The 27,273-nt window shown below is 64.8% G+C and overlaps 1 protein-coding gene across 12 annotated transcripts in view; it reads left to right on the plus strand.

The window, feature by feature from the left end:
* Cbfa2t3 (CBFA2/RUNX1 partner transcriptional co-repressor 3) overlaps positions 1-27,273 on the plus strand; it is a 56,184-nt gene that overhangs the window by 26,953 nt on the left and 1,958 nt on the right. For 3 of the 12 annotated variants that reach the window (XM_087194584.1, XM_087194666.1, XM_087194640.1), the window contains exons 2-11: positions 12,140-12,283; positions 14,546-14,623; positions 18,392-18,633; positions 18,776-18,865; positions 21,278-21,459; positions 21,830-22,053; positions 23,591-23,676; positions 24,219-24,411; positions 24,839-24,907; positions 26,147-26,337. In XM_087194584.1, coding sequence (XP_087050710.1) covers positions 12,140-12,283; positions 14,546-14,623; positions 18,392-18,633; positions 18,776-18,865; positions 21,278-21,459; positions 21,830-22,053; positions 23,591-23,676; positions 24,219-24,411; positions 24,839-24,907; positions 26,147-26,337 — 1,499 coding nt within the window. Of the gene's footprint in view, positions 1-12,136; positions 12,284-12,308; positions 13,851-13,877; positions 14,235-14,545; positions 14,624-18,391; positions 18,634-18,775; positions 18,866-21,277; positions 21,460-21,829; positions 22,054-23,590; positions 23,677-24,218; positions 24,606-24,838; positions 24,908-26,146; positions 27,268-27,273 lie in introns of those variants that run through there. The other 9 variants (XM_021256561.2, XM_021256564.1, XM_021256563.1 and 6 more) reach the window with 6 other exon arrangements.

A 27,273-nucleotide genomic window follows, 5' to 3' on the forward strand; every position in this document is an offset into this window, starting at 1 on the left:
AGTGGGTGAGCTGAGGCTGAGCAGCAGATGTGGTCTGAGGGGAGGACCTGTCCCACCACGGAGCCACCGTGAGCCCGCTCCAGCCAGCCCTGTGCTCTGCCCCGCTGTCCCCCTGGCTGAGAACCCCTGCCTGACCTCTTCCTGGACCTCGGACCCTTTGCCTTCAGTCTTGGTGGTGTTTTACACCCAGCGGCCGATGTCTTTGCCCTGGCCTAGAGCTCTAGGAAGGCAGCCACAGGCTCCCAGCCCACCTTGAGCCCCGCCCTGGCCGTGCAGACTTCAGGAGGGCGAGCATCCTGGGCCCGCGCCGTGTCCGTCCTGCGAGCCGGCTCCTGCGGTGGGCACTGGGGTCTGGTCCCAGCCCACAGTCTCAGTGCATTGTCCCTATGGGAGCCGTGACCACGGGCCCTGCTCAGCCGCTGGACTCTTTCCCCGTCCTTAACCTGGGGAGCGGCACAGAGCCCTGTCACCTTGGTGCCTGGCACCCCGGGTGTGTCAGCCCCGAAGGACAGGCCTGGGGACGCTCTGCTCTGTCTCCTCAGGGAGGAGCCCAAGTTCTCAGGTTGTTCCCACCCAGCAGGCTGTGTGGTGCGAGGGAGCCATTGAACAGAGCCTGCACCCTGGGCAACTGGCTATGACTTCCATGCATGTAGAACCTGTACAAGGCCACAAGAAAAGGCTCAAATCTTGAGACAGTCGGGCGCTAGCAGGAGGTGCAGGTGGCCGCAGGTCTGAGGCTTGCGGCCGGGTCCCGAGTGCAAATTGCTTGCATTTAGGAACCAGGGCCTGCCCAGCTGAGCCTGGGCCGCCTGGAGGAGGAGGCACATGCCAGCCTCGCACTGCAGCTGCCCACCTCCCTGGGCTGCATGGTCTCGGCCAGCCCTGTCCCTCCACACGGGCTCTGGACCTCGAGGTCCCTGTGGGAGCTGGGCAGCTGTGTGACAAGGCTGGCCCAGTGTGGACGGGGTGCTGGGTCAGGGCTCCCTGCCTCGGCCTCAGGGTGCTGTCTAACCTGCGATCACACTGCTCCACTCCGTTCTCAGGCTGCTGGGAGGACTCGGTTGAAGCTCATACCTGTCCACCCTGTAGTGAAGGCCTGGGGCAGAGCAGGGTCCCGGGGACTCAGCCTTGGACAGGCTGCTGCCCTAGCACCGGCTGTGACAGAGGAGCGGGTGGGGGGAGGGCGGAACAGCAGTGACATTTCCCACTGGGGCAGGAGGGGACCTGTGGGGGTTCCCTGGGCCACACGCCGGCTCTGGCACGGGGCTCAGCCCCAGTGGCCCTGTCACTGCTGACCTGATCTCCTGGAGAGCACTGGGGGTGACTCGGCCCCCTCCGCCCCCCGGGACCACTGGACCTGCAGGGGCTGTGGGGCATCAGGAAGCGGCTCCAGGCCAGACCCGCCCGGAGGCTGGGGAGGAAGTGCCCACTCGGCCGCCGGATCAGGAAATCCCGGCTGGCAAGGTGCCACCCGTCATCACCAGCCAGACGTGTTTCGGATCCTTGCCAGTGAGGGTGGGGGTGGGGTGGCACCGGCTTCCCCACTCCCATGCCACCCTTCCTGCTGCCTGCGTGTAATTAACAGAGTAATTAAAGACAGGATGAGTTAATTGGTATTCATTTATGTGGCAGATGTTTTTAATTGAGGCAGGAAACAATTTACCTGTTTACATAAACAATGGCAAAGGCAGCCTTGTAAGACACAGTTTTTTATCTGTTTTTTCTCCCCCTGCCTAAAAAGAAGAATCGAAAGTGCCAGGTCCCTGTGCGGGCCGGGCCTCCGGGAGCGCCCCAGCCGGGCGGCCTGTGGAGGAAACATCTGTGCCAGGCTTACTTCCCTCCATTCAGTCAGGGAGGTGGCGCCCGCAGGGGCGGGGGCGGGCTGGGCGTCCTCCATGACTGAGATCCATGAAATGACTTTAAAGTGCAGCTCCTCCCTTCCATGGCCACCTTTCAGGAGCTCAGAACACGTGAGGGGCCTTGGCCATGCAGATGCACCCACAGGCCTGAACTTCGCACCGTGTCCACCAGCTTCTCCGGAAGGCAGGAGGCTCCGCCGGGCCACCTGACCTCCCACCTGCAGGGGGCGCTGAGCGGCCGGGCCTGTCTGGATGGGCCCCAGCTTGGCACCTACTGTATGTTCGGCTTGTTGCTCTGTGCGCTGATTCCCATGCCTCCGGTGACCCTCATTCCTGGGTGACGCTTGGGGAGGGCTTAGAACGACCCCACCGCACAGAGGAGGAAATCGAGGCCCACGGGCTGCAGTGGGCTGTGCGTCAGAAAAGGCTCCCAGGCTCGGGTGGAGGCGCCCGTTACAGAGCATGGCTGGTGGCAGCGGCTGACAGCCGTGGCCCTGGTGCCTGGAGCTGGGTCCTTGACTCACCCTGGCTTGAGGTCAGGTCCTCTCTTCCTGGGACCCTTATTCTGACGTCACCCTGCTGTGTGGGGCTGCCCTGTCCCTGTCAGCCCGCTCCACGCCATCTCCCCTCAGGGGGGAAGTGTGGCAGGTACGGTCGGGCGGCAGCTGCTGATTTCCAGCCAGCTGTGGGTGTGGCCTGTGGCTGTTTCCCAGGCCCTGCAGGCACTGTGCTGTCCATGTGCGTAAGGCGTCACGCATAGGCTGTCGCTGGGCTCGGCCTAGAGCCTGGGCTGTCTCATGCAGGCAGACAGCGTCCCTAGTGATTACTTTAGGTTTTGAGGTGTTCCTCAGAGAGCTCAGGCAGTGAGCAGCCAATTTACACATGGTTTGGTTTGGTTTGGGTTGGCTTCTGATTTTTTTTTTCTTTTTTGGTACCAGGGATCGAACTCGGGACCTTGTGCTTTCGTGGCACGACTGAGCTAAATCCCTGGCCCTGGTTTTTGGTTTTTTGAGACGGGGCTCACTATGTAATTCAGGCAGCCTCTAAACTCACTGTGTAGCCCAGGGTGGCCTCAACCTCCCCAGTGCTGGGATCACAGGTGTGCACCGCCACACCTGGCTACAATTGAACTGTTTTTTAAACCAGGCAACACTCAGAGTCAGTTAGGCTGGGAGGCACCTCGCTGCTGGCAGAGGAAGATCTGGCCCCAGGGTCTGGGGGACACGGCGGGCACATTTGTCCCACCTGTGCAGCCCCTGCTCTCTGCCGTGTGCTCACAGCAGCCTTCCCTCCTCAGCATCCTGGCCCAGCCTCTGCATTGTCCCTCACTAACTCCAGGCTCCCCGCAGGGCGGGGAGGGAGGATTTGCATCCAGGCCCAGGCCGGGGCAGCAGACAGTGGAGTTGTCCCTTGGATTTCTGGCTTGCTTCTTCCGGGATCCGCAGCAGCCCACCTGTGTGTTAACTCGAGATTGGTCGTCGCCTGCTCCCCTCCACTGGCCTCCCGAGGGGCTGATGTGGGGTGGGCTGCACAGGTGCAGGTGAACTCACCGGCGGGGAGTGCTGAAGGGAGCATGCAGGGACAGCCGGCTCCTGATCCCCAGCTCCCTTGCTTCTGCAGACACCACCTCCTGGCCCTGCACAGCTGCTCTGTGCGTGTGAGGGGTTGGCCTGTCCTTGGGCCAGGGGCTGGCGCCCTCAGTAGGGGACATGCACACGAGCTCCCAGCCTCACACAGGTGCAGGGCACATGCACGCAGGCCACATGCATCCTCGTGTATGCAGTCCTGTGCACATGCATATGCATGCACATATGCAGACCCGCAGGGCACGCGCACCCAGGCCACATGCATCCTCGTGTATGCAGTCCTGTGCACACGCATATGCATGCACATGTGCAGACCCACAGGGCACACGCACCCAGGCCACATGCATCCTCGTGTATGGAGTCCTGTGCACATGCATATGCATGCACATATGCAGACCCACAGGGCACGTGCACCCAGGCCACGTGCATCCTCGTGTATGCAGTCCTGTGCACACGCATATGCATGCACATGTGCAGACCCACAGGGCACGTGCACCCAGGCCACATGCATCCTCGTGTATGCAGTCCTGTGCACACTGCATATGCATGCACATATGCAGACCCACAGGGCGCACAAGCCCAGGCCACATGCATCCTCGTGTATGCAGTCCTGTGTATACGTGTGTATGTACACACATGCACACCCATCATGTGTGCACACACACAAGAGCTGAGCTGAGACCAACCCGAAGTTGCTGTGGGGGCTGTGACCACGCTCCCATGGTGAGCAACCCAGAATGGGCCCCAGCACCGCCACACTCAGGAGGACGCGTGCAGGGTGGGGTGGGGCACCTCCCTGACGTCCTGAGGTACCAAGCAGGTACCGTGGGCAGTGGCCTGGTTGGCTGAGGGCCTCAAGGGGGACGGGGTGTGGAGCTCCCGGGCAGCCTTGTCTCTGACCCCCGCTCACCTGCACCCCAGCGGCTCCCACCTTCCCAGTTGGGCCTGTGGGTACAGAGCCAGGAGCAGGTGGCCGTCCCTCGCCTGTGTGCATCCGCCACCCTCGCCCACGGCCACCACCTCTTGCCTGCTGTCTCTGTCCTCAGTCCCGGCCCCACCCACCAGCCCAGGGCTCTTGCCCAGTGAGCCCTTGGGGGCCTGGGAAGGAACGAGATGCGGCCAGCCCGGCCCAGGCCCCTCCTCCTTGCAGCGGGCAGCCCAGATGGCGGGTTCGCCTCCCCCAGCGCTCAGGGAGCTGTTGACCATGCGGCCCGGCAGCTGGGCGGGGAACGTGCTTCCTCCCACTGAGCACCCGCCGAGTGGCGAGCAGCCCTGGACATCTGGATCTCATTTGCAGCCCCTGGGGAGCATGGCCGGCTTTAATCCCACCACTCTGAGCCCCTGCCCCTGCCCTGCACTCGCTCTGCGTGGCCAGGGTGCTGAGGAGGCCGGGCTGGCAGGGCAGGAGTGCGGTTTGCTGCAGCTGTGGGCTCCTTGGCAGAACTAAAGCCCCGGCCCTGGCTGGAGGCCCCGGCAGGAGGGCAGCAGCTGGCCGCCTCCTGGGGGCCTGCGTACCTCAGTCCATTTTTCTGCACAGGTTCCTGTCTGCGGCGGGACTGCGTGGTCACCCGGTGTGACGGGCCCTTTCCGTGTCGGCAGACAGTGTCCGTGGCACCATGTGGCAAGTGAAGGGAGTTTGGGGTGCAGCCTACACAAGGACAAGTCCCAGCTGGTCACCTTCATGGCGTGCCCTCAGCTGGAGTGGCAGCACCCACCCACCAGGAAACTGCCGGGGGCCAGTGCTTGTGGCCAGCGTGAGACTGGACTCTCGGGCTGTGCTCTCCGGGCCTGGCTTCACCAGCCACATGCCAGGTGTATCTGCAGAGCCCTTTGGCGGCCATTTGTCTTTTTCGTCACTGCATAGTGCTCCGCCATGTGGCTATACCACAATGTGTGGGCCCCTCCAGTTCTTGGAGGGGTCTGCGTGGTTTCCCGCTTGGGCCTCAGGATGTGTAGCTCGGAGGCGTGAGGCTGTTGCCTCTGCATTCGACAGTGAAGTTGCCGGGCTCAGGTGCGACTGTTTGGCTGGCAGGTGCTTCCCCGAGCTGTCCAGCACCCTTGTCCCCACCGTTGGCTGTGGGTCCTCGGCACCGTGCTGACACCATAGCCTGTGTCAGTCCTCTACTTCGTCCCTGTGTGTCATTCTGCGAGGAAACTGTCCCAGTGTGGCCATGCGCATCGCCTCCGCTGTGATTATTTCCCTGAGAAGCTGCTCCTGGGGTGGAACTGCTGCCTGGGAGCCGGGGCCATAGAGCAGAGGGCGGCATGGGCCCCCACTCTGGAGTCCCATGCTGGGCTCTGGGGTCCAGTCCGCTCTGTCCCGGGGCTCCGATGCCCGGACAGCTCTGCTTCCAGGTGGCTGGGCCAGGCCGCCCTGTGCCGAGGTCACCATGCTGGGCGCTGCGTGGGGCTCCATCTGCGACCAGCCCAGGGCCAACGCTGCCCACATGTGGGTCACCATCCCACACCAGGCAGGGTGCCCTCGGGCTGTGGGGCTGCGGTGGGCGGGGGCAGTGCATGGCCGCCAGAGCCCCCAGATGGGGTCTTGGGACCTGGACCCCTGTGGAGCCCTGGTCCACCCTGAGCGGAGGAGCCTCTGGGGACCCGGCCGCAGGTCGGCAAACCTCCTGCAGCCCCCGAGTGCCTGCCCTGCTCTGTGTTCTGCCCTCAGGGCACCAGGACCAGGTCGCAGGGACCCAGCTCTGACAAGGGCTTCGAGAGAGAGTGGGTGGGAGGGCCACAGGGCAGGGCAGGCTCCTGGACAGGGAGGTGGCCCCAGGGCCACGCTGCCCGCCAGGTGCTGCTGCAGATGCGCAGTGCATCCTGTCCCCCAGCCTCCTGTGGAGAGCAGCTTTGTCCCCTGTGGATGGGTCGGAGATGGTGTGGTCCTCAACTCGCCAGGCAGGGGCCACTGGACGGGTCCTTCTGCCCTGCTGTGGGGCTGGCCCAGGCAAACCGCAGTCTGGCTGGAGCTGGCCTTGCTGTCCCTCCCTGGGGGACCCCACAGCCCCTGGGATGGTTTGGAGGTCCCTGCCGTGGCAGTGGGGCTCTGCTCCAGGCTCCTGCCCAGCAGCCAGGGCCAAGGCCAGGCGAGCATCCCCTCCAGGCCTGGACGTGCTTGCTGCCACCTCTGGCTCGAGGTCTGGCCCTGCCGTGGCCGGTGAAGTACATGTGCTCAGAGCCAGGCAGGCGCCAGGGCTGTGTGTGCGACAACCAAGTGATGTCTCAGCTCTGCCTCAGTTTCCCTATCTGTTCCTGAGCTTGAACACCACGTGGCTTTGCCTGGAGAGTGGACAGGGTGGAAAGAGCATGGGCAGCCCTCAGTACAGGGGACGAGACCCCAGGTCACTCAGGGTGCTGAGGACAGGGCTGGCCCCACCCCCACCGTGCTGCCTCCAGGACAAACCGAGTACTTGGGGTGGCCTCTGTTCTCTGAGGGGCCCATTCTCAGTCCCGCCATCCTGGGAGCCCATTGTTGGCCGGGCACTGAGTGGGAGAGGTGCCCGCTCAGCCTCCTCATCCCTCGGGACCTGCACAGCAGCCTGGAAGCCCAGGCTGGCTCCTGCAGCCATGAAACCTTTTGGTGCCACCATCCTGAGCCGCCCACCCCAGGAGGCGCCCCGTGGATGGCCTCAGGCCCAGTTCACCCAGAAGGAGGGGGAACGGTTCCCGCTTCCTGTCCTTCATTGTCACCGGGCCAGCAGGCAGCGAGTTACTAACCCATGGAGTGGTTGTCCTGGTTCAGCCTCCAAGGACAGGGGAGGCTGGAGAGAGGACTCTGGACTTGGCTCTGAGCATCGCTGGTGGGACGCGGCCCCACCAACGGAGGAGAAAACCCTGGTCCTGTTCACCAGCCGCAGGGCCTGACAGAAAGCAGATGTGGTAGCTGCGGCCGAGCTTGCCTGCGACTTACTAGGGCTGCGGCCCTGGCCCCAAACCCAGCCTGGGGTCACAGGCAGCTTGGGTCCGGGCTCAGCCTATGTCAGACCCCCACGCCCTGGGACAGAGTCGCACCCCCTTCCCGGTCACGGTCACGCCTGTCCTCGCCCCAGGGCAGTGTCCCGAGATCTTGTGCCCCGAGCTTGCCTGGGTTGGAGGAATGGCTCCAGCTGGCAGAGACCTAGGGCTGCCACTCGCCATGCCAGGCCTCGGGTGCAGGCGAGGAGCCCTGGTCACCGGGCCTCAGGGAGACCGGGAGAGCCCGCCTGCAGCCCCTGTGCCAGGCTGTGCTGGGCCCGACGCCTGCCCACTCAGCAGCCTCAAGGGAAGAGGTCTATCCCCACGGAGGTCAGCGTGGTGGCGGGGCCACCCTGGCGAGTCGAGACCCTGGTGCCACCACACCCTGTGGCTCCAGGCTCCCACCCAGGACCGTGTCCCCTGCGAGGCCCCTGTGCAGAGCCCACATCCGGAGCTGGCCCTGCTGTGTCCAAGGCCAGCGGGTGGCCTCACCTCATCGCTGTCACGTGGCCTGGCAGGCTCTGTGGGAGCCCATGGGCGGCTTCGGCCCATCCTGCCGTGCGTGGGGTGATGCTCACTTGAGCCGGTGCCGGGCTTTGAGGAAGTTGGGGTTCCTGGGGTGAGGGTGGAAGGGGTGCTCCGGGGCCACGTGGGCCTTGAGTTAGGACAGGGGCAGCCTTGCTGTGGGGAGGTCCGCCGCATCCGCCGCATCCTGTCTTCCTGGGCGGGGTTCTGCCGTGTCCTGGGCAGCAGTGGGGGCAGAGGCGGTGGAGGCTGCACAGACGGTGCCACGTGGAGAGGTGTGCTGCACCCGAGAGGGGGCGGGAGCCGCGTGGACTTGGTCCTAGGCCAGCACCTCCCAGTGTATCCGTGGACCCTGTCGCCCGGCCGTGACGGCGCGAGTGACTGGAGCTCTGCTGGGGTCCCCGGCCAGCGTGGGACCCCATCCCTGTGCTGGGGGCTGGGCCTGGTCCCCAGACCTTCACAGGGATGGCTGTGGAGGACCTGGGCCGGGATGCTGCAAAGTCCCTCGTGCACAGATTGGTGCTTGGCCTTGCCTGGCCACCGGCCACCAAGTGTTCGTTGAGGTCCTGCTGCACCCGGTGCTGGCGTGGTTGCTGGGGACGTGGCTGCGGGTGGCAAAGCCCGGCCCTCTGGCGCTGACCTGGAGAGATGGTGTGAGGAAATAAGGCAGCCGGCCCGGCCCCCATTGGGAGGCTGTGGTTCCGAGGAAAGTGGCAAAGACGTAGCAGACCAGAGGGTGGACACTGGGACCACGGGAGCCCAGCATGGCCGCAGAGGCAGCACAGGGGCCCTGGGGCCACGAGCGTGGGAGCTGGGTGAGGCCAGGCAGTGCTCCGGCTCAGCTTGGGGACGCGTCCTCAGGGCCCGGCCTGGTGGTGACCTCAGGGTCATGGGGTGGCCTTGCCCCAGGGACCTCCCTCCTCTTACCTGTGCTTTTCCACAAGGAAGACACAATGGTGAAGGAGCACAGCCAGGAGCCCTCTGTCCCTCGTCCCCAGGTGCATCGGTCACTGTCACTGTTCCCAGGGCTGTGAGGGAGAGCTGTGTGCGTTAGGCCTCACTGCGTCCCCACCCACAGACGTGGAAACAGGCTGCCCACACAGAGCTCCACATCCAGGGTGGGCCCATTCCACCTCGGCCAGGGAGGAAGCCTAGCGTGGCGCTGTCCTGGGTGTGGCCTGGGGCCGTCTGCCTGGGCCCTGGGGAGGTGGCGCTGCCCTGTGCATCCAGGGGGTGAGAGGTGGCCATGGAGACAGGCTGGCACTCGGGAGCGGCGCCCAGGTGCACTCCACCCAATGTGCCTTGGTTTCCCCACCTGCCACCCTCAGATCCACATGGGGAGAGGAAGAATGAGGTGGAGCGTCAGGGGCCTGGCGCCACGGCAGCGCCCCCTGCCGGGTTCTGTGTAGGGCTCAGGGGCCAGGGCTCTGGATCTGGCTGGGACCCCAGCTGGGGTGGTCCCAGGGGACCAAGGCTGGACAGTGACGGATGGCGGCGGCCTGGCTGTTCCGGCGCAGTCCACCCTTTCCCACCACCACCCGCACCCGCCCGGGACGGGCTGGGGGATCCCCTGGGCCTGGGCGCTGGGCCTGGGAACTTTCTGGGGGCTGAGACAGCAGGCTGCAGGCGGTGCCCTGCACACCCTGGAGACCGCGGGCCCCTGCACACTGGCCCAGCCCCACTACCAGCCTGGCTGGCCCGAGGCCAGTCAGGACTGGGCAGGGAGGGCAGCGCCCACTCCTCAGTGCCCTCCAGGCCCGTCCCACTCTCTGCTCAGCTGTGCCTCAGTGTCCCTGCCTGTAAGGGGAGCGCAGTGTCTGCCTCAAGGGGCTGTGGAGACGCTGCACGAGGCCTGCCTGGACCCCGCTTATGGAATGCAGTGTTTGGTTTGTTTTGTGGGTGTTTTTTTTTGTTTTTCAGTACTGAGGAGTGAACCCAGGGCCTTCACACTGAACTACATTCTTGGCCCTTTTTTTTTTTGGTACCGGGGATCGAACTCGGGCCCTTGCACTTGTGCAGCAGACAGCGAAACCACTCCTTTTTAATTTTTACTTTGAGACAAGGCCTTGCCAAGTTGTCCAGGGTGGACTTGAATTTGCGGTCCTCGTGCCTCGGCTTCAGTGCTGGGATGACAGTTTCTCTGTACCGCCAGGCCTGAACTTTTCTGCAGGGGCTGGGCTCTTTGGGGCTTCCTTGTGACCCCAGGCCCTCACCTTGTGCCCTACTTCTGAGCCAGGGCCACACAGCCATCCAGAGTGCCCTCCCAGCCAGGAGGGGCTGTGACGCTGGAGGCCCAAGAGCGCTTGCCACCGAGGACTCCGGTGACAGGCAGCCCTGCCCCTCGAGGCCCTATGCTGCCTCCTGCGCATGGAGCTGGGCTCTGCTCAGGAGCCCGTGGGAATTGGGTCCCGGTCCACCGAGGACATGACCTGCAGGGACACCCTCTTGGGGCCGTATCCCATGTGCCCCCTGGGGCACCCCAGCATCCCCCATCCACATCCAGGGCCACCACACCTCCATCTCCGGCTGATTCCCCAAGGTGGGCAGGACACCTGGGCCACCCAAGCCTGTGACTTCAGGACACAACCTGCGCACTTGACATTTGGCCAAGACTCACGTGGTAGTCCACTGTCCACAGCCGTCCCAGACCACAGGCCAGGGCAGGGCAGGCTGGGGCAGTGCCACCAGTGCCCTGTGAGCTTTCTTAGACCGGAGCTCCTGCCCTGCAGCCCCAGCCTCCCCTCTGTGGGAATCAGCCCTCGATGGGGAAGGACGTCGGGGACAGTAAGAGGCACCACGGGGTCGAGCTTCAAATCCCAGCCACTGTGTGACTGGTGGAGCCGACCTGCCAGGAAAGGGGCTCCTCGAATCACCAGCCCCGTGGGTGTCTGTGGGGACAGAGGGAGTGCCGCGAACAGGCCACACTCCACAGCGTGCACGGCTGGGCCTGCGGCACTTTGCTCTTCCGCCACAGGGGTAACGTCAGTCCCTGCCAGTCACTGGGCATCAGCAGGGCGCCGTGTGTCCCAGCTTCGTGTCTGGAACACCACGGACACAGGTGCTGCCCGGTCAGCACTCGCCAAATGGCACAGGGGTGCGGCCTGTCGCCTTGGTTCCCGAACTGTTCACCACGCGCCCTGCGCTACCCGCGCTCCTGGCCCAGCTTCTCCGTTCACGTCTGTGGAAGAGAAGGGATCTGGAAACCCCGAGCAGCACTGTCCCCAGTGTCCTGGGCCTGTGACCCGGAGCAGCCTGGCATTTGGAGCACCTGGCCCTACCCCATCTGCTGCTGCCCAGGGACGCCCTGGCAGATGGGGTGGTGAAGCTGGGCGGCTTCCCTCGGGGGCACCGGCATGTTTGCCTTCTTTGGTTGTCACCGGGCTGGGCCACCGGCCCTGCAGCAGGCACGGTGTTGACAGGTCCCCACAGCTGCGGCCACACGTGCGCCCAGCCATCAGCCTGGGACAGGCAGCAGGGGGAGGGGCGCCCAGCGGGAGGGAGGCCAGAGACTGCAGCTGAGGGCAGCAGGTGCCAGGCCGAGCACGGGTGGCTGGGGTGGGCTGTGCTCCCGCCTCTGGGCACCACAGTGGCTGAGATGGCTGACAGCCATGGAGCTCCCAGCCCCAGCTCCGTCTGTGTGCCCTCAGCACGGTGGGTCACTGGCCCACTGTGTCCCAAGGAGCCGGGCCCCGGGTGTCCCTGGCTGTCCGGCGTGCCGGCCTCGGTGGTGACCCAGGGCTCTCAGCCCTCCTGCAAGGGCACCGCCTTGCTTGGCCGCGCCTGGCCCTGCCAACCTGCAACGTCCCCTCAGGGCCCTGCTCTGGGCCCTCAGGGCCTCAGGGTTCACCTGGTCCTTGGCCCACCCCAGCCCACTCCCCCACCCCAACCCTGAGGGACTAGATTGAGCCACAGACTCCCACAGCAGTGCCTCCCGCTGGCCTGTGACAGTCCAGGCCGAGAACGCCCAGGTTGTCATGAGGGTCCCCAAGGGGACCCCAGATGCCACCTGCTTTTTCAGCATCAGAAAGCTTGGGGAGGGGGCCTCGCCTGGGATGCTGGGGACTCTCAGCCTCAGGTCCCACTCTGTGGAGCAGCCTGGGGTGGGGTTCTGTCCGGCCAAACCCGAGAGCCTGCCTTAGGGCTGCCACAGCGCCATCTGCAGGGCGCCAGAGCCAGTTGCCTGGCCCTCACTTCCTCTCCCTCTCCCAGCAGACAGGACAGAGAAGGCCGCAGCGATGCCCGACTCCCCAGCTGAGGTGAAGACGCAGCCCCGGGCCACACCTCCCAGCATGCCGCCCCCGCCCCCCGCTGCGTCCCAGGGGGCCGCGCGCCCGCCCTCCTTCACGCCGCACACACGTGAGTAGCCTGGAAGCCGGATTGGCCCTGGCAGTGTCCTCAGCCTGCGCTGTCCGGCTGTGTAGCTTCGGGCGCTCTGAACCCCTGGCCTGCCGGGGTCCACATCAGTGGACAGGGCGTCCAGGGTTCCTGCTTCTCGGTACCACGGGGGTCAGATGAGTCACAGAGCTGTGACACCAGCGGGCACTGGGTGACTGCAGGAGCCCCGAGAAGTGGCTCCGCGCAGGGGTTGTGGGGCAGGGCCGCTGGGTGGCGGGGCCATGTCAGAAGTTGTGGGTTCCCTCCAGTGATTCTGGCCTGGAGCAGGCACCGCCAGCCCTGGCCCACAGCCACAGAGGGAGCTCTTTCCTTCGAGGCTGTGCCTCCGAGACTGGGGTCCCAAGCAGTCAGGAACGGGGGACCAGCACAGGAGCCCAGAGGCTCAGGAGTGTGGCCAGTGTTTCCAGGGGTGAGTGGGAGAACCCAGTGGCTTCACCCCAGCATTCGGGACAGACAGCTGTGCCCGGGCCCCTCCCAGGCCTCCCCGATGATGCCCCTCGGGTGACCCCATCCCATCCCCCCAGGCCAAGGAGCCAGACTGCCTCAGCTGCTCCCTTTCTGTGGCGCAGCCCAGAGCCCGGCTTTGGCCTCGTCCTGGGCCTGGAAGCCGGGCCGCCCCAGCTTTGTGCACCGAAGGCTCTGCCCACAGCAGGACTTGCTGGGAGGCCCGAGTGCAAGGCCAGCCTTGTACCAGCTTAGCAGGCTCGGCTCCAGGCCTGTCTCCTGCTGGAGGTGGACAGGAGGGTGCCACTTGCTCCCAGCCAAGGGCACAGCTGGGGACAGCTGGGTGCAGGCATATGTAGGAGCCTCACACCTGACGCCCTCCACACCTTCACCTCGCTGTGGGCCTCCAGCTTCCTGTGCTGCAGGGTCAGGCTGGGCCCCATGTGCAGTGGAACTGGAAGGGGACACCAGCTGGGCCTCTGGCAGTGGGGCCGCATGGTCCAGGAAGGAGGTGTTCCTCTGGGCCTGCCCTGGGCCACACTGCTCAGGCAGAGGCGGCCACGCACACACCAGTCTCCTAACCAAGGCACTGGTGGGCCACCCTCCCTCTGTCTGGGCCAGCCCACAAGTGATACGGGTCCACTGGGTGACTTTGAGCTGGTGCAGCAGGTGGAGGGGAGGCTGCGGGTTGTGGGCAGTGTCACTGCTGGCATCTGAGCCAGGGGACAGGAGCTGGTGCCAGAGGACTGTGGCAGCCCCAGGCGGCGAGGGCGGGCCCAGTGCCTAGAGAGCCGTGTGGGAGGAGCAGGGCGCACTGCCCCAGCCTGCACGGCCCAAGCGTTGGCCTGGGGACTCGGTGTCCTGGCTAGGTGTGGCTAGGTGGCCAAGCCCCTTGCGGCTGTCTTTTGTGAGGTCACAGAGCAGATGGGAGGGCACCCTGTGAGCTCCATGTCCCACATCCTCCTGCCCCCGCTCACGTTTCCCATGGGAGCCCCGGGACTGCAAGGAGCAGGGGTCCTGGGAAACAGCGAGTCTTCCTCCCTGGGCAGTGCTCTCCATCGGCTGGGCAGACGTGTCCTCTGAGGTGGCCTTAGTGTTGTCCCCGAGCCACGTGTTTCCCCGAGAGTCTGAGGTTCACCACGCCCCACCTGGCTGGCAGCAGCCTGGGCCAGGCCTCTGCAGCCGCCTGGATGCCTTCGAGCCAAGCTGGCGAGACCGACCTTGACCCTGGGCTTGAGGCCACACTTGTCCTGGCCGGTCTCCACCCTGGGCTCAGCTGACCTTGGAGTTGAGCCATGCGTGGCTGGGAAGGCTGGCAGGGAGGCTGAGGCGGCGCAGCCCAGAAGAACGCAGGGAGCAAGGACCCAGGCCACGCTTCTCGGCGGTGGGAGCCCTTTCCTGGGCCAAGTCGTCCTGCCCTGTGATGGGGGCTCCCTGCCTGTTCACAGAATCGCGCCAGTCCCCTCAGGTCCTCCTCCGTGTGAGCCCTCTTCCCCGGGGCGCTTGCCCTGGGCTCCAGGCTGGAGACGGCACTTGAGCCTGCCACTAACACACAGCTGGGGCCTGGGGTGGGAGCAGGGCCCAGGCACCATCGGGGGTCCCACCCACACTGACCAGGTGCTGAAATTCTCGCAGACTGCAGGGGTCCTGCCAGAAGTGGCCCTCATAGATCACCCTGTCCAGCCCCATTGTGTCCAGATGAGGAAACTGAGGCCCGGAGGGGCATGGCCCAGCCCTGTGGTGGCTCCTGACAGCGTGTTCTTCTTATTTCACTTACAGATGGCGAGGACGGCCCTGCGACGTCTCTGCCCCACAGCCGTTTCCACGGCTGCTTAAAGTGGTCCATGGTCTGTCTCTGTAAGTAAAATAATAAGAACCACGGCCTGCGGGTGGCGCTGTCAGGTCCCCTGCTCCTCAGAGAGCAGCAGAGCCAGGGCGCAGGACCAGCCGGACTGTGGCCTGGCACAGTGACTCCTCCAAAGTTGCTTTCCCAGCAGCGGGCTGGGTGGCAGGGCAGTCCCCACGGCTGTGAGGACAGAAAGGGACAGTGATACTGGGCAGGGCGCGCCAGGCACAGCCACTCAAGGCCCCTGGTGCCTCCTCCTCCTGGCAGGGTGACCTGGGGGAGGTAGGGCCACTCATGCCTCAGTTTCCCCCAGTAAAGCAGACCCGCACTGAGCAGGAGGGTGACGGAGAGCTGTCCGTGTGATCTCCACACGCCTGCTCCAGAGACCCCTGCACTGAGGTTTCAGTACTCTGCCCAGTCTACGACGCAGGCCTGAGAAATAAAACTAGAAGACAGAACCAGGAGAGAAAGTGGGGGCCAGGACAGCCAAAGCCAGTGCAGCCAACAAAGGTCCTGGTTAGCCCCAGGCACTTTTTTTTTTCGGTACCAGGGATCAAACTCAGGACCCTGTGCTTGCAAGGCAGGGACGGTGCCGCTGAGCTAAATCCCAGGCCCATAGACACTGACTTTTATGGGCCATCCTTTGGGGTAAAGGCGAGCTATGTGCAGTTTCTATGGAAATTAACGTAAACAAGGCTCATAAAGGACAAGACAAAGCATTCTCAAATTAGGAACAGAATAGACAAAATATATGGTTGTAATTACAACACTGTCCTTCTAGTCTGAAGGTTTAGTGGTGGGAACGTAATTTGGGTGCGAGTTAGCCTGACCTCGGCACATAGGCTTCAGCCAGACTCAATGCTATAAACAACCAGTGGTGGGGCTGACTCTTCACAGCTGCCTTGGGCATAAGCAGTGTTACGGTGCACTGCACACCTGTGTGCCCTGGAGGTTCCCCGTGACTGGCTGGCATGCTGGGCACCTTGTGGTCGGTTCCACCAAAATGCCAGGCCACACCAAGGTGCAGGAAGTGAAGCTGATCTCAGAGCCCTGTGCCATGTGACAGACAAGGACCCCGCCCCGGGCTCTGACAGGAGGAGGGCGTGAGGGCCTGGGCCTTGTCCTCCTAGAGGTCGTCATCTCGGGCCGTGCTGGACGCTGGCTTGCGCCCTGCTCTGTGGCTGTCCACGTGGCCGTATAGCTCTTGCTGCGGTGACAGTGGCCTCCTAACTACGGAGCTGCCGACCCCTCAGCAGGGAGAGGGTGGCACAGAAGGCTGTTTGTGGGCTTCCTCCGTCCCCGCTGACCCCGCCGAGCCCGCAAGGCTGGGGAGCCTGGGGTGTCGCGAGGGCCCTGCACCTCGGCTGGAACACGTGTGTGTCTAACTTAGTAACACACCTGTCGCGGGAGCGAAGGCACTTGTGCTGGGGCTATTTTGGGCGTCTCTTTAGCAAGCTGCTGAGGTTGCCGGCAGCCAGGGAGGACGGACGGCAGTGAGCAGGCCTCAGGGACCGGGGCGCCCAGGGCCAGGCTGGTAAGCGGCCTCGGGAGCGCGTCCTCGGGTGGGGGCCTGGCATGCCCATCTCAGAAGCCACTGGGGCCCAGAGGACTCAGGAAAGGAGCCCACCGAGGTGGTGAGGTCTACCCCCTGGCCTAGCTGGGGGACAGTGGGTGGCTGCCAGTGGCCCTAACCCAGGCGTGTGTGAGTCAGTGGCTACCATCGGGTCAGAGTTCGCCCGTGAGAGGGAAAACCAGCCACGGCGGGGGCTGGAAGCTCACAGGAATTGGGGGGGCCCAGTGCCCTGAGGCCAGAGGGACACTGAGCCCAGCACCCTCACCGGGCCGTTCCTGTGCGTGTGGCACCAGGCCAGAGCTGCTGTCTGTCCTAAGCCTCAGAGGAGCTCACCGAGCCAGAGTGCCAGGCGGGTCCAGCCCGCGTGTGCCCATGGCACTGCCACCCAGCACTATAGCCCGTGCAGGGCAGGTGCAGCACTCAGGTCTTGGCCACAATCATCCTTGTGGTGCCCAGCATGCTGGCCAGTCATGGGGAACCCCAGGGACACCTTCCAGGGGAGGTGAACGGGGGCAGGCTCAAACAGAAGGAACTGTGGAGCACAGGGGGCCTCCCCGGGCTGTGCTCCGGAGTCCCCAGAACCCTGGGTATATTGCAGATGAGGAAACTGAGGCAAGCCCCCATGTCACCCAAGCGGCTGTGCCCCCACCTGCGAGGGCGATGTCTGTCCTCGTTCTCACACATGGGCCGCTTGAGGGTGACCGCCAGACCTGGGACAAGAGAGAGCACACCCACCCTCTCCCCGAGAGCGCCCCCTGGCTGGGGTCCTGCCTGGCTCCTGTGCCCCTGGGCAGTGGGTCAGCATGGGGTGAGGGGCAGCTTGGGGCTGCCCTGCTGGGTTTCTCAGGGCCCAGTGGCCCTGTGTGCCCTGTGGGTTGCGGCAGGTTCTGTGGGATGTGCCAGCCTGGCCTGCCTGTGCTCACCTGCTGGAGCCTCAGTGGTGTCTGAGCGGAGCCAGTCACACGACCACAGGCAGTGGAGGAGCCCAGATGTGGGCAGCAGAGACCCCGGGGCTGGCCTTGTGGGAGCAGGGCGGACGAAGGGTGACCAGACCCAGCAAGCAGTCAGTAGCGCTCACACCCAGACCCAGGTTGTGACAGACGGGGCAGGGGCACCGTGAGGGCCCCAGGCTCCAAGCGCGGCAGGAAAGAGCAGGTGCCCAAGGCCGGCTCTGCAGGACCCAAGCACCTGGCTCCTTGCTCCCTTGGCACTCACAGGCCCCACCAGGCCTCGACACAAGGCAGCAGTGGCCAGGCCTCCAGGAAATGGGCCCTGATTGCTCAGCCCCAACCCCGCACTCCCAGCTTGGGCCTGAGAATGCAGAGGCAAGGTGCCAGGCCAGGACAGCACCTGGGGTGGGAGCAGGCCAGGGTGGAGCAGGAGAGGTGTGCGTGAGCCTTCATGTGCGCGCATTTGTGGTCTGTGGCCCCAGTCTGGCTGCAGGCCCTGGAGCTGGCCAGGCAGGCTCCCCAAGGCCAGCAGAGGGTGTGGGCACAGTGTGGGGCTGCCCACACCCACCACAGCCTCTGCCACATCACCGGGCCTCTGTGAGGACCTGCCTGGGGAGCGTCACCACAACCCAGTGTCCACCAGGGCCCTGGGACTCTGACCTGACAGTGGGGCCAGCCAGCATCTTGTCTCGGTGATGAACAGTGCTGGCCCCGCTGTGTACACATCAGCTGTCCCTGCCTGTTCCCAATGCCCCCCAGCCCAGGGCGGATCACATGCCTCTGCATGTCCAGTAGCCCCAGGCAGGACCCAGCCTGCAGGCAATGGCACTGCTCAGGGGCAGCGGCATGGCTTGGGTGGGGAGGCATCCGTGCAGAGGGACGTGGCCCGGCTGCCACACAGACAGGGCTGCTGGCTCCTGGGCGGTGGTGAGTGGCTCCTCGTCTCCGCCCCAGGAAGAGGTGACAGGAAGCCAGTGATGGGCGTGGGCCCTGACCAGATGTCACGCCAGCTGCCCGGCCATGGCCTCCCTTAGCCTCCCTCCCTGGACCCTGGGCACAGGCTGCATCCCCGGTGCAGTTTCTGCATGATGAAGGCACCACTTGGCCCCTGCATGGCTGCAAGGACCTCACAGTGATGAGCACGGCGCACCAGGCACAGCCTGGGACCCGCTGTCATTCAGTCGCTGTCATCCGTCTGCTGCCTGCTGGGCGCGGCCTCCCGGTCACCACCATGCTGCTCCCTCCCTCCCCCACAGTGATGAACGGCGGCAGCCACTCGCCAACAGCCGTGCATGGTGCCCCGTCCACACCCAACGGCTTCAGCAACGGCCCGGCCACGTCGTGCTCAGCTGCGCTGTCCACGCAGCACCTGCCCCCGGCCTGTGGGGCCCGGCAGCTCAGCAAGCTGAAGCGCTTCCTCAGCACCCTGCAGCAGTTCGGCAGCGACATCTCGCCCGAGATCGGGGAGCGCGTGCGCATGCTGGTGCTGGGGCTGGTGGTGAGTAGGCTGCCCACAACGTGAGCGTGTGCATACGCACACACACGGGCCCCCTCACCCTGGCTGGGGCGTGGTGATGCCACCTGGCGCCCACCTGGGCCCCCTCGTCAGCGGCAGCTGCTAATAGTCGCTTCCTCCTCAGAACTCGACACTGACGATCGAAGAGTTCCACGCCAAGCTGCAGGAGGCCACCAATTTCCCTCTGCGGCCATTCGTCATCCCCTTCCTGAAGGTAGGGTGAGCCCCGAGCCCAACCCCATCCTCTCCAGCATCTGATCGGGTGCTGGACCTGGGAGGAACAGGGCCGACCAGTCAGGGCCGATTCCTACTAGTTAAGGCTGCAAACTAGTCAGGGCTGAATATTCAGCATCGAACCAGAGTTCTAGGTTCAGCGCTGTGCCCTCGATGGCCATGGGTGCCCGTCCACACAGCTGCACCCCAAGCACCACTGGGTGCCAGGAGCTGAGGCTCAGGAGCATGGCTGCAAGAGGAGACAGCATCCTGACCAGAGCGCGGTCATCGCTGTGGAAACTGGAACCATGGGCAGGGGAGAAATGTTGCAGAAGCCCTCAGAGGAGGGGACGCTGCATGGGGCTGAGGTCCGGGGGCATAGCTGGGGACAGAGCCCTCCGGGGAGCAGGAGCAGCACATGCCCAGGGCCTGGAGCAGGAGGAGCAGCAGGGCCAGCGTGGCGGGAGCAGAGTGAGAGAGGCAGTGGGCAGTGGACAGGCAGGCGGGCACATGGCTGGGCTGAGGGATGGGTGAAGAGTTGTCTGAAGAAGACTCAGGCCGGGGATGTAGCTCAGCAGCACAGCGCCTGCCTGGCAAACACGAGGTCCTGAGTTCGATCCTCGGTACCAGAAAAAACGACTGCCTGGCTCAGGGCTCCTTCCAGGGGTCCCCAGGTCAGGCTATGGCTCTGTGCTCCGCCTCTCTGCTGTAAAATAGACCGCCTGGACTCTGTCCGATCCTGTGTTGGTGGCAGGTCCCCAGTGGTGGCTGTGACCCAGTGAGGCAGGACCCCCGGCATCCCCCACACCCAGCTAGCACCAGGGCTGATCCATCCTCCCTACAGCAGGCCTGGCACTGCCTGACCTCCTGGCCTCAGTTTCTCTCTGCTCACCGAGGCTCTTGCAGGTCGGGAGGCTGCCCTCGCACCACCAGCCTGCAGAGTTCATCCTCCTGTCCCCCGGAGAGGCGCCCACCTTGTCCCCAGAGCCTCAGACCGGGACACCACAGACTGCACATGAGGTGGAGTCAGAACATGAACAGCCCAGGGACACACCCCTCGGTGCCCTCAGCCAGGCGCTCAACAGAGCCGAGATGTTGTGGATGTTGAAGCTCTGGTCCTCGTGGCTGTTCTGCAAATGCCCATGTCCCCGGGCTAAGCGCCCATGGGAGGGTCTGGAGGTTCCTGAGCATCGGAGCCTCCACCAGAGGTGGAGTCAGGGCCCAGGTGTCCCATGACCAGTGCCTGGTGCTCCCGGGGACAGAACGGGGACACAGACCCCTGTTCTGGGCTGGGAGGGGCAGTCCCTCGACAAGGCTGTTGCGTCTCTGGACCATGCGGCGGGTTCCACCTGCCCCTGGTCCCCCCCACCCTGTCCCAGCCACCTTGCTGTCCAGACTCCGGCTTTCCAGAAGCTGGGACGAGCCCACCTGCTGCAGCCCCGGCTCCCAGTTGGCCCAGTGGCCGGGAACCCAGATGTTTCCACCCTACACACGCAGCGGCCAGCCGGCACCGGGGCCTGTGCCTCCTTGCCGTGCTGGCCAGGGAGGGGATGCCAGGCTCCTGGGACCTCCTGGGACCCCGTTCCCAGCTCTTGCTCCTGCTGCATTGGGCAGATGGCAGCTGGCCCTCGTTCAGCTATGCAGATAGGAAAACAGGCCTGGCAGCAGCACTGCCTGATGGGAACATCTCAGGCTGGCTGGACACACCGTGGGGGCTGGGAGGCAGAGGCGGGAAGCTGCCAGCAGCTTTGAAGTGCATGAGAAAGAAGGGAACCGCGTTTATTTACAAATACTTGGAACTGTTGGGTGTCCCAAGTGGCCTCTGCTGGGCTCTGGTCCAGCAGTTTGGGCCCAACACCCCCCATCCCGGTGACCCTGGGAAGCCCATGCACAGGGAGGCCAAGCTGGAGGTGGTGGCCAGGGATGCAGCCTGTAAGACCCCAGTGCCCTTACCCGAAAACCCCAGGCCAAGTCTGTGTCGGGCCTGGTGGCCCACAGAGCCTAGGCGTCCTAGCTCCGGGCTGCCCTGGGGGTGGAGCTGGACAGCAGGACATCAGCAAGAAGCCAGGACCTGGCGCCCCCCAGCGGACAGAGCAGAGTCTACAAGTCTCTCTCCTGCTGCTCCCGGCACCTGTTTCTGTTCACTTGTGTGCATGGCCTGGTTGCTTCCCCTCTCTGAGCCCTGAGCTCTCCTCCATTCCAAGGACTGTATGGTCCCTGCTGAGGGAGAGCGTGGTGACAGAGTCCAGGCTCTGGTCCCAGGACCCCACATCGCTGTCCCATTGGCTTCCCCAGCACTGCAAGGACACAGCAAGTTTTCTGGGGAGGCAGGCTGGGGGCCAGGGCCCAGAGCGGAGTGGTCACTGGCCCAGGCTCCGCATGCTCGGGCTCAGCTGTGCGTGCCCCCTCCTAGGCCAACTTGCCCTTGCTGCAGCGCGAGCTGCTGCACTGCGCCCGCCTGGCCAAGCAGACACCCGCCCAGTACCTGGCCCAGCATGAGCAGACACTGCTGGATGCCAGCACCACCTCCCCCGGCGACTCCTCCGAGCTCCTGTTAGAGGTGAACGAGAATGGCAAGAGGCGGACGCCTGACAGGTACTGCCCCGTGCTGCCCCGTGGTGGGGCTGAGTGGCCACAGTGGACACTCTGCGTCTTATGGCACCATGCTTGCCTGGCTGATGGCCAGGCATGGCCCAGGCTGACAGGCTGAGGACCCCGATGCCCCGGGAGCCCCTGGGTGAGTCCACGGAGGCCGGGCCGCCCAGTGCCTGGACTGGGCCCTCACTGCCCATGCTGCCACGGAGTGGCAGCTGCTCCAAGGCCCTGGGTGTCTCCTCTCCCCAGCCCCCAGCAGGGTGCCCACGGGGAGCGGAGGAGACAGTGCCCTTGCCTGGCTGGAGGTCCACCCCTCCGCCCCATTCCAGCTGGTGGCCGTGACCACTGTCCCACCTGATCTCTGGGCCAGGACCAAAGAGAATGGGTCAGACGGTGACCCGCCGCACCTGGACCACCTCAGCAAACGGCCGTGCACCCTGAGCCCCGCCCAGCGCTGCAGCCCCAGCAACGGGCTGCCACACCCCATGCCGCCACCACACTACCGCCTGGAGGACATGGCCATGGCCCACCACTTCCGCGACCCCTACCGACCCCCCGAGCCCCGGGAGCTGCGGGAGCGCCATCGGCAGCTGGGTGAGCAGTGCGTGGGACGGCGCCTGCATGTCCCCTGGCCCCTGTTCAGGTCACATGGCCTCGGTCATGTGAGGAGCCAGGGGTGTGACTGTGGAGCTGTCCCTGTCACAGTGAGAGCCTCTGGTGTGGATCCCAGGGCGACAGGCTGGGTCCTCCACCCACACCTCTGCAGAAGGAGCTGCCCGGCCTGCTGCCCCCTCTCCCGGGCTCCAGGACATGGTCAGCCCTGCCCACCCCAGGAGGCCCCATGGAGGGGAGCCTGGAAACTGCTGACCCTCGGTCGCCCAGGGCACCCCGGGGTCCAGGGCAGCTCAGCGGCCGCCCCCACTCTGCAGGAACGTCAGGCCGGGGCCCAGGCAGCAGGTGACAGTGGCTGCTGGCTGCAGCCGGGTCAGGCAGGTGCTAATTCCCACCCGATTCTGCTAACACAAAAATAAACACCAGCTGTCGGGAGATCTCACCCACTAATTCAGTTGGGCAGTCGGCCTGGACCCAGCTCAGCAAGAGACCGGGAAGGCAGTGACAGGGACTGTGGCCCTGTGCATTTTGGGTTTGGGGCCTGGGGACCTTCAGGACGGCAGGCGGCCCAGAGAGACTTGGGCTCCGCTAAGTCGGCTCCCCCAGGGCAGGACACCCAGGGAGGGCTTCGCACGTGTGGCATTCGGGGCAGCCTTCGGGGACACTGCCAACATTTCTGTCCCCAGGCCTCCCCTGCCAGGCCACACCCTGCTGCCGCTCCAGGCAGATGTGGCCCAGCAGCCCGTCCTGGTCTGTGAGATGAGGCCAGACAGGTGCCCTGGCAGGAGCGGGGTGAAGCCAGACTCTGAGCCCTCAGGCCTCTCCCCAGCATGCTTCCCTGTGTGTGCCTGAGAGTTGGTCTGCACCGGGAGCCAGGCAGGGAAGGGAAACTGAGGCACAGTGCCAGATGCAGTCCCCACAGGGAGTAAGGACCTTCACTCTGGCCCTGACCCATGCCTGCCCTCGGAGGCACCTAGGCACCGCCAGCAGGCAGACACCCAGGCAGAGCTCAGGAGGGACAGGTGAGCAGGTTCCGCCTGCCTGGGAGCCGGCACAGCCTGGCGGGAGGAGCCAGAGCAGGATCGGGGCACCTGTGTGCGGGCCGGGAACTCAGGGTTCCACTGCTGTGAAGGGAGCTGTGACATGGGCTTTGAGGCATGCATAAGAGTACAGGTGGTTGAGGGGAGGTTCTAAGAGAGGAACCAGGCAGCCCACGAGGCCCTGAGGCTGCTGAGGTTGCTGAGACCCTCAAGGTGAGGTCTGGGCACGGAGAGAGAGGCAGGGCTTGGTGGTGAGGAGGCAGGGCAGGGGGGGCCAGGGCTGGAACCAGGGAGGGAATGTTTGTCTCTTCCTTCCCAGTGTTGAGCGGGGTGCAGAGGCCCAGGGCCCAGGATCCCCTGCACCCCGACTCCCGAGGTGGGCACAGCCCCGGATGGGGCTCTGGGAGGCAGGCGTGGGGGAGGGGACCTGCAGCAGGGAGGCTTCTGGGCAGGGCCTAAGCCTGCACCACCCCTTGCAGCAGTGCCTGGGGCCCGGCAGGAAGAAGTGATTGACCACAGGCTCACAGAGCGAGAGTGGGCGGAAGAGTGGAAACACCTCAACAGTGTGAGTGTCTGCCCGGGACGCGGGCGGCGCCTGCCAGGTCTGCCTCCCGTGGGCACCCACGCGGGCTCCTCCAGCTCAGCACCCCGTCTGCCCCGCCCGGGTCCCCATGCACGAGCCCTCGCTCCGTCCCCAGGCCTGTCCAGGCATCATGGGGGACGGGAAGGGCTGGGGCCATCGGGCAGGCAGCTGCCCTCCCCACTATGTGCTCGGTGGCTCATCTGTAACAGAGACTCTCGGAAGCATTTCTGGAGCTCTGTGTGGCCCCGGGTTTAGGCGGGGTAGGCAGCCATGTGCCTCAGGCCCACCCATCCCCCCATCATAGGGCCACTGATGTCACTTGCCGGCCGCCTTCCTGGGGAGGAGGGGCTGTCCCTGCACCCTGGTCTGCCTGAGCTTCCTGCCAGCCAGAGCCTGGCACCTCTAGGGCTGGTGGAGACCCCGAGCCTGGGCTCCCCACTCTGGCCCAGCCTGGCCCCTCATGCAGGACGTGAGGCGCCTGCTGTGCCCAAGCTCCCCATGCTGATGGCCATGATCACCTGCAGCTCCTGAACTGCATTATGGACATGGTGGAGAAGACTCGGCGCTCACTCACGGTGCTGCGCCGATGCCAGGAGACAGACCGCGAGGAGCTCAACCACTGGATCCGGCGCTACAGCGACGCCGAGGACCTGAAGAAGGGCCCTGGTCCCACCCGGCCCCTCAGCAGCTCTGCTGGCCTCGAGAGCTCTCAGCTTGGTGTGCGCTGGGGAGGGCGAGGGACAGGTGGGGCCATGAAGGGGCTGTGGGAGGTGACCACAGTAGCTGAGGAGCTGGGAGGGCCTGATTCCCACAGAGCACTGTCACGCAGGAGTGCAGCAGAACTCAAACCAAAAGAAAACTCTTCCCCTTCCACGAGACACCACCTTACCGGCCGGGAACCCGGGCCCCAGGTCTGTGGTCGTCCACCTTGAGGTGAATGTGGAATCCAGGGGGCCAGGAGGCACCACCTCCCAGCTGCACTTGGGTCCTGGGCTCCAGAGCCGCCCCTTCCTGCTCTGGCTGGGTGCAGGTCTCCACCCATGGCCCCTGGAGACCCCGGTGGGAAACTGAGGGCCCTACAGTCTCCCCAACCTGGGAAGCCCTGAGGCGAGCAGACGCCCTAACCCTAGGCCTCCCCTTTCAGACTTGCACCGTGAGCTCACACCCAGGGCGCTGTCCGGCTACATGCCTGAGGAGATCTGGAGGAAGGCCGGTGAGTGGCCAGATGGACCCTGAAGCCGACGGGCCTGGGCGGCTCCCACAGGAAGGGGAGCATGCCGTCCACCTGAGCCTGGGCTCGGCCGCATCTGCACACGGTGGAGCTTGTGCTGCAGGGCGCACGGTCACACAGACTTGAAGGGGAGCAGGGAGAGCTGTGACCGTTTGCTGTAGCAGTGGGGGGCACAGAGGGGACCTGAACATCACGGGCGGACGAGGTACCTGCCTGAGGCAGTGGTAGGGACAGGTGGGACCAGGTGTGTTTCTACTTCGGTGACTTCGTTGGGAAGTGTGAGGGACAGGGGAGTCCCAGTCACGTGACAGTGGAGGAAGGCCGTCCCAGCCTGAGGTGGAGGCAGGGGACAGTGAGCCGGGGCAGCCGTCCTCACACAGTGGTCCGGTCCCTGTCACCTAACCTCCTGAGGCCTCTGCTGCTGTCCATGTGGAGCCTCACTTGGTAGGGGCTCTGGGCCCTGCTAGAGGCTCAGCACTCCCAGGATACAGATGGTGAGAGGGGAGACCCACGAGTGTCTCAGCACCCTACATGGGAGTCCCACTGCCTCACGGGGGCCTAGTTCTGAAGGCCAGTGCTGCCAGGTAAACTGAGGCAGGCCTCAGCAACCTTGGCTGTAGTTGAGAAAGACTTCATGGAGGGCTGGAGTGGATCAGCATGGATACTGGCAGGGCCCTGGGCCACGGCCCAACCCTGCTGCTCCCAGCAGATCTGGGCGGTGGGTGTGGGGGTCCTCAAGAGGCCTCAGAGTCCCTGCTGGGCCAGTGGAGATAGACCCTGGCCTCTCTGCCCGCCAGGAACAGCACAGGTGGCAGCACAAGCTCCAGGGAGGCATGCAGAGCAGGGCAAGGCTGGTTCCACTGGGCCACAGGGAAGACAGAGCAGGGCCCTGCTGGGGCAGCCTCCAGCCATTCAGAGCTCCACTCCCTGGGCACTCAAACTGCTGGCCAAACCTCCAGGAAACCAGGCACACAAGGGCGGGAGGGTGGGCTGGCTTCTGAAGGCCCCATGCACACACTGGCTCACACTTGCTCACACGTGCTCAGGATGCACTCACCTGCACCCCAGGTCCGCACAGGCTGAGGTCAAGAGTGTGCCCAAGTGTGCACACACGTGGAGAGGGCCCGGCGAGTGTGCTGTAGCTGCAGGCCCTGCCCAGTCACGGGAGGCCAGGGAGCTTGAGGCTCGGCCTTGTGAACACGGCCCCGGTGTGCTTTGCAGAGGAGGCCGTGAACGAGGTGAAGCGTCAGGCGATGTCGGAGCTGCAGAAAGCCGTGTCAGACGCAGAGCGCAAAGCCCATGAGCTCATCACCACAGAGCGTGCCAAGATGGAGCGGGCCCTGGCCGAGGCCAAGCGCCAGGCCTCTGAGGACGCCCTGACTGTCGTAAACCAGCAGGAGGACTCCAGCGAGGTACGGTGCCAGCCATGCCTACACCCCACTCTGCTCCTGGCACCGCCAGCAGCCACAGGAGCTGGTTCGAGGGGGGCCCAGGGAACCCGGGCATGGGATACTGGTGCAGGGCCACAGCCCCTTCCCTCCTTGTCTGGGAGAAGTGAGGGTCAGAGACGTCAGGGAGGAGCCACGCTCAGGCAAGGGGGTGCCTGTTGGGGACCTGGGCGGGCTCCCCGGGGCAGAGTGGGACCATCAGCTCCCACTCCTCCACACAGCTCTGCCAGCCACAGGCAGCTGTGGAGGAGCAGGCTGGACAGGGAACAAATCTGGGTGGGCAGAGAAGGGACTGACACAGCTAGGCCTGGTGACACACACCTGTCATCCCAGCTACTTGGAGGCAGAGGCAGAAGGATCTAAAGTTCAAGGCCATCCCTTGAAAGTTAGCAAGACCCTGTCTCAAAACAAAAAATAAAAACAGGGCTGAGGATGCAGCTGAAGGGTAGCAGCAGGTTCAAAGCCTTGGGACCAATCTCCAATACAGAAAAAGAGAAAAGCCTGACAAAGGAGTGGCACTGAGCATTTCAGGTGGTGCAAATGGGGGTCGAGGAGCCCCTCTGTACACAGTGACAGTCAAGACACCCTGGGCGTGGGGAGCAGCAAAGGCGAGGAGCTGAGCAGCATGGGGGAATGTGAGGCTGTGGGCCCAGGCTCCGGAGACCAGGTTGCCACAAGGGCGGTGACCCCTTGGGCAAGGCCCGGCTCTGTCCACACTTGGTGCCCCCGAGGAGCAGGCCTTCAGGAACAGCTGTCCTGGCTGCCCAGGGCCACTCCCCAGGCACCAACCCACAATGGGCAGTGTCTGCCAGGAGCCGTGCCAAGGCCGTGCTGGGGGCTGGGGTGCCGTGCAGAGCAGAGCCCCTCCTCGAAGAGCCTAACCACCCCTGACCCCCACAG

This window comes from Heterocephalus glaber, unplaced genomic scaffold (genome assembly GCF_053883595.1).
Source record: "Heterocephalus glaber isolate CG9 unplaced genomic scaffold, H.glaber_assembly_v1.0 deba00000071, whole genome shotgun sequence".
NCBI classification, from domain to species: domain Eukaryota; kingdom Metazoa; phylum Chordata; class Mammalia; order Rodentia; family Bathyergidae; genus Heterocephalus; species Heterocephalus glaber.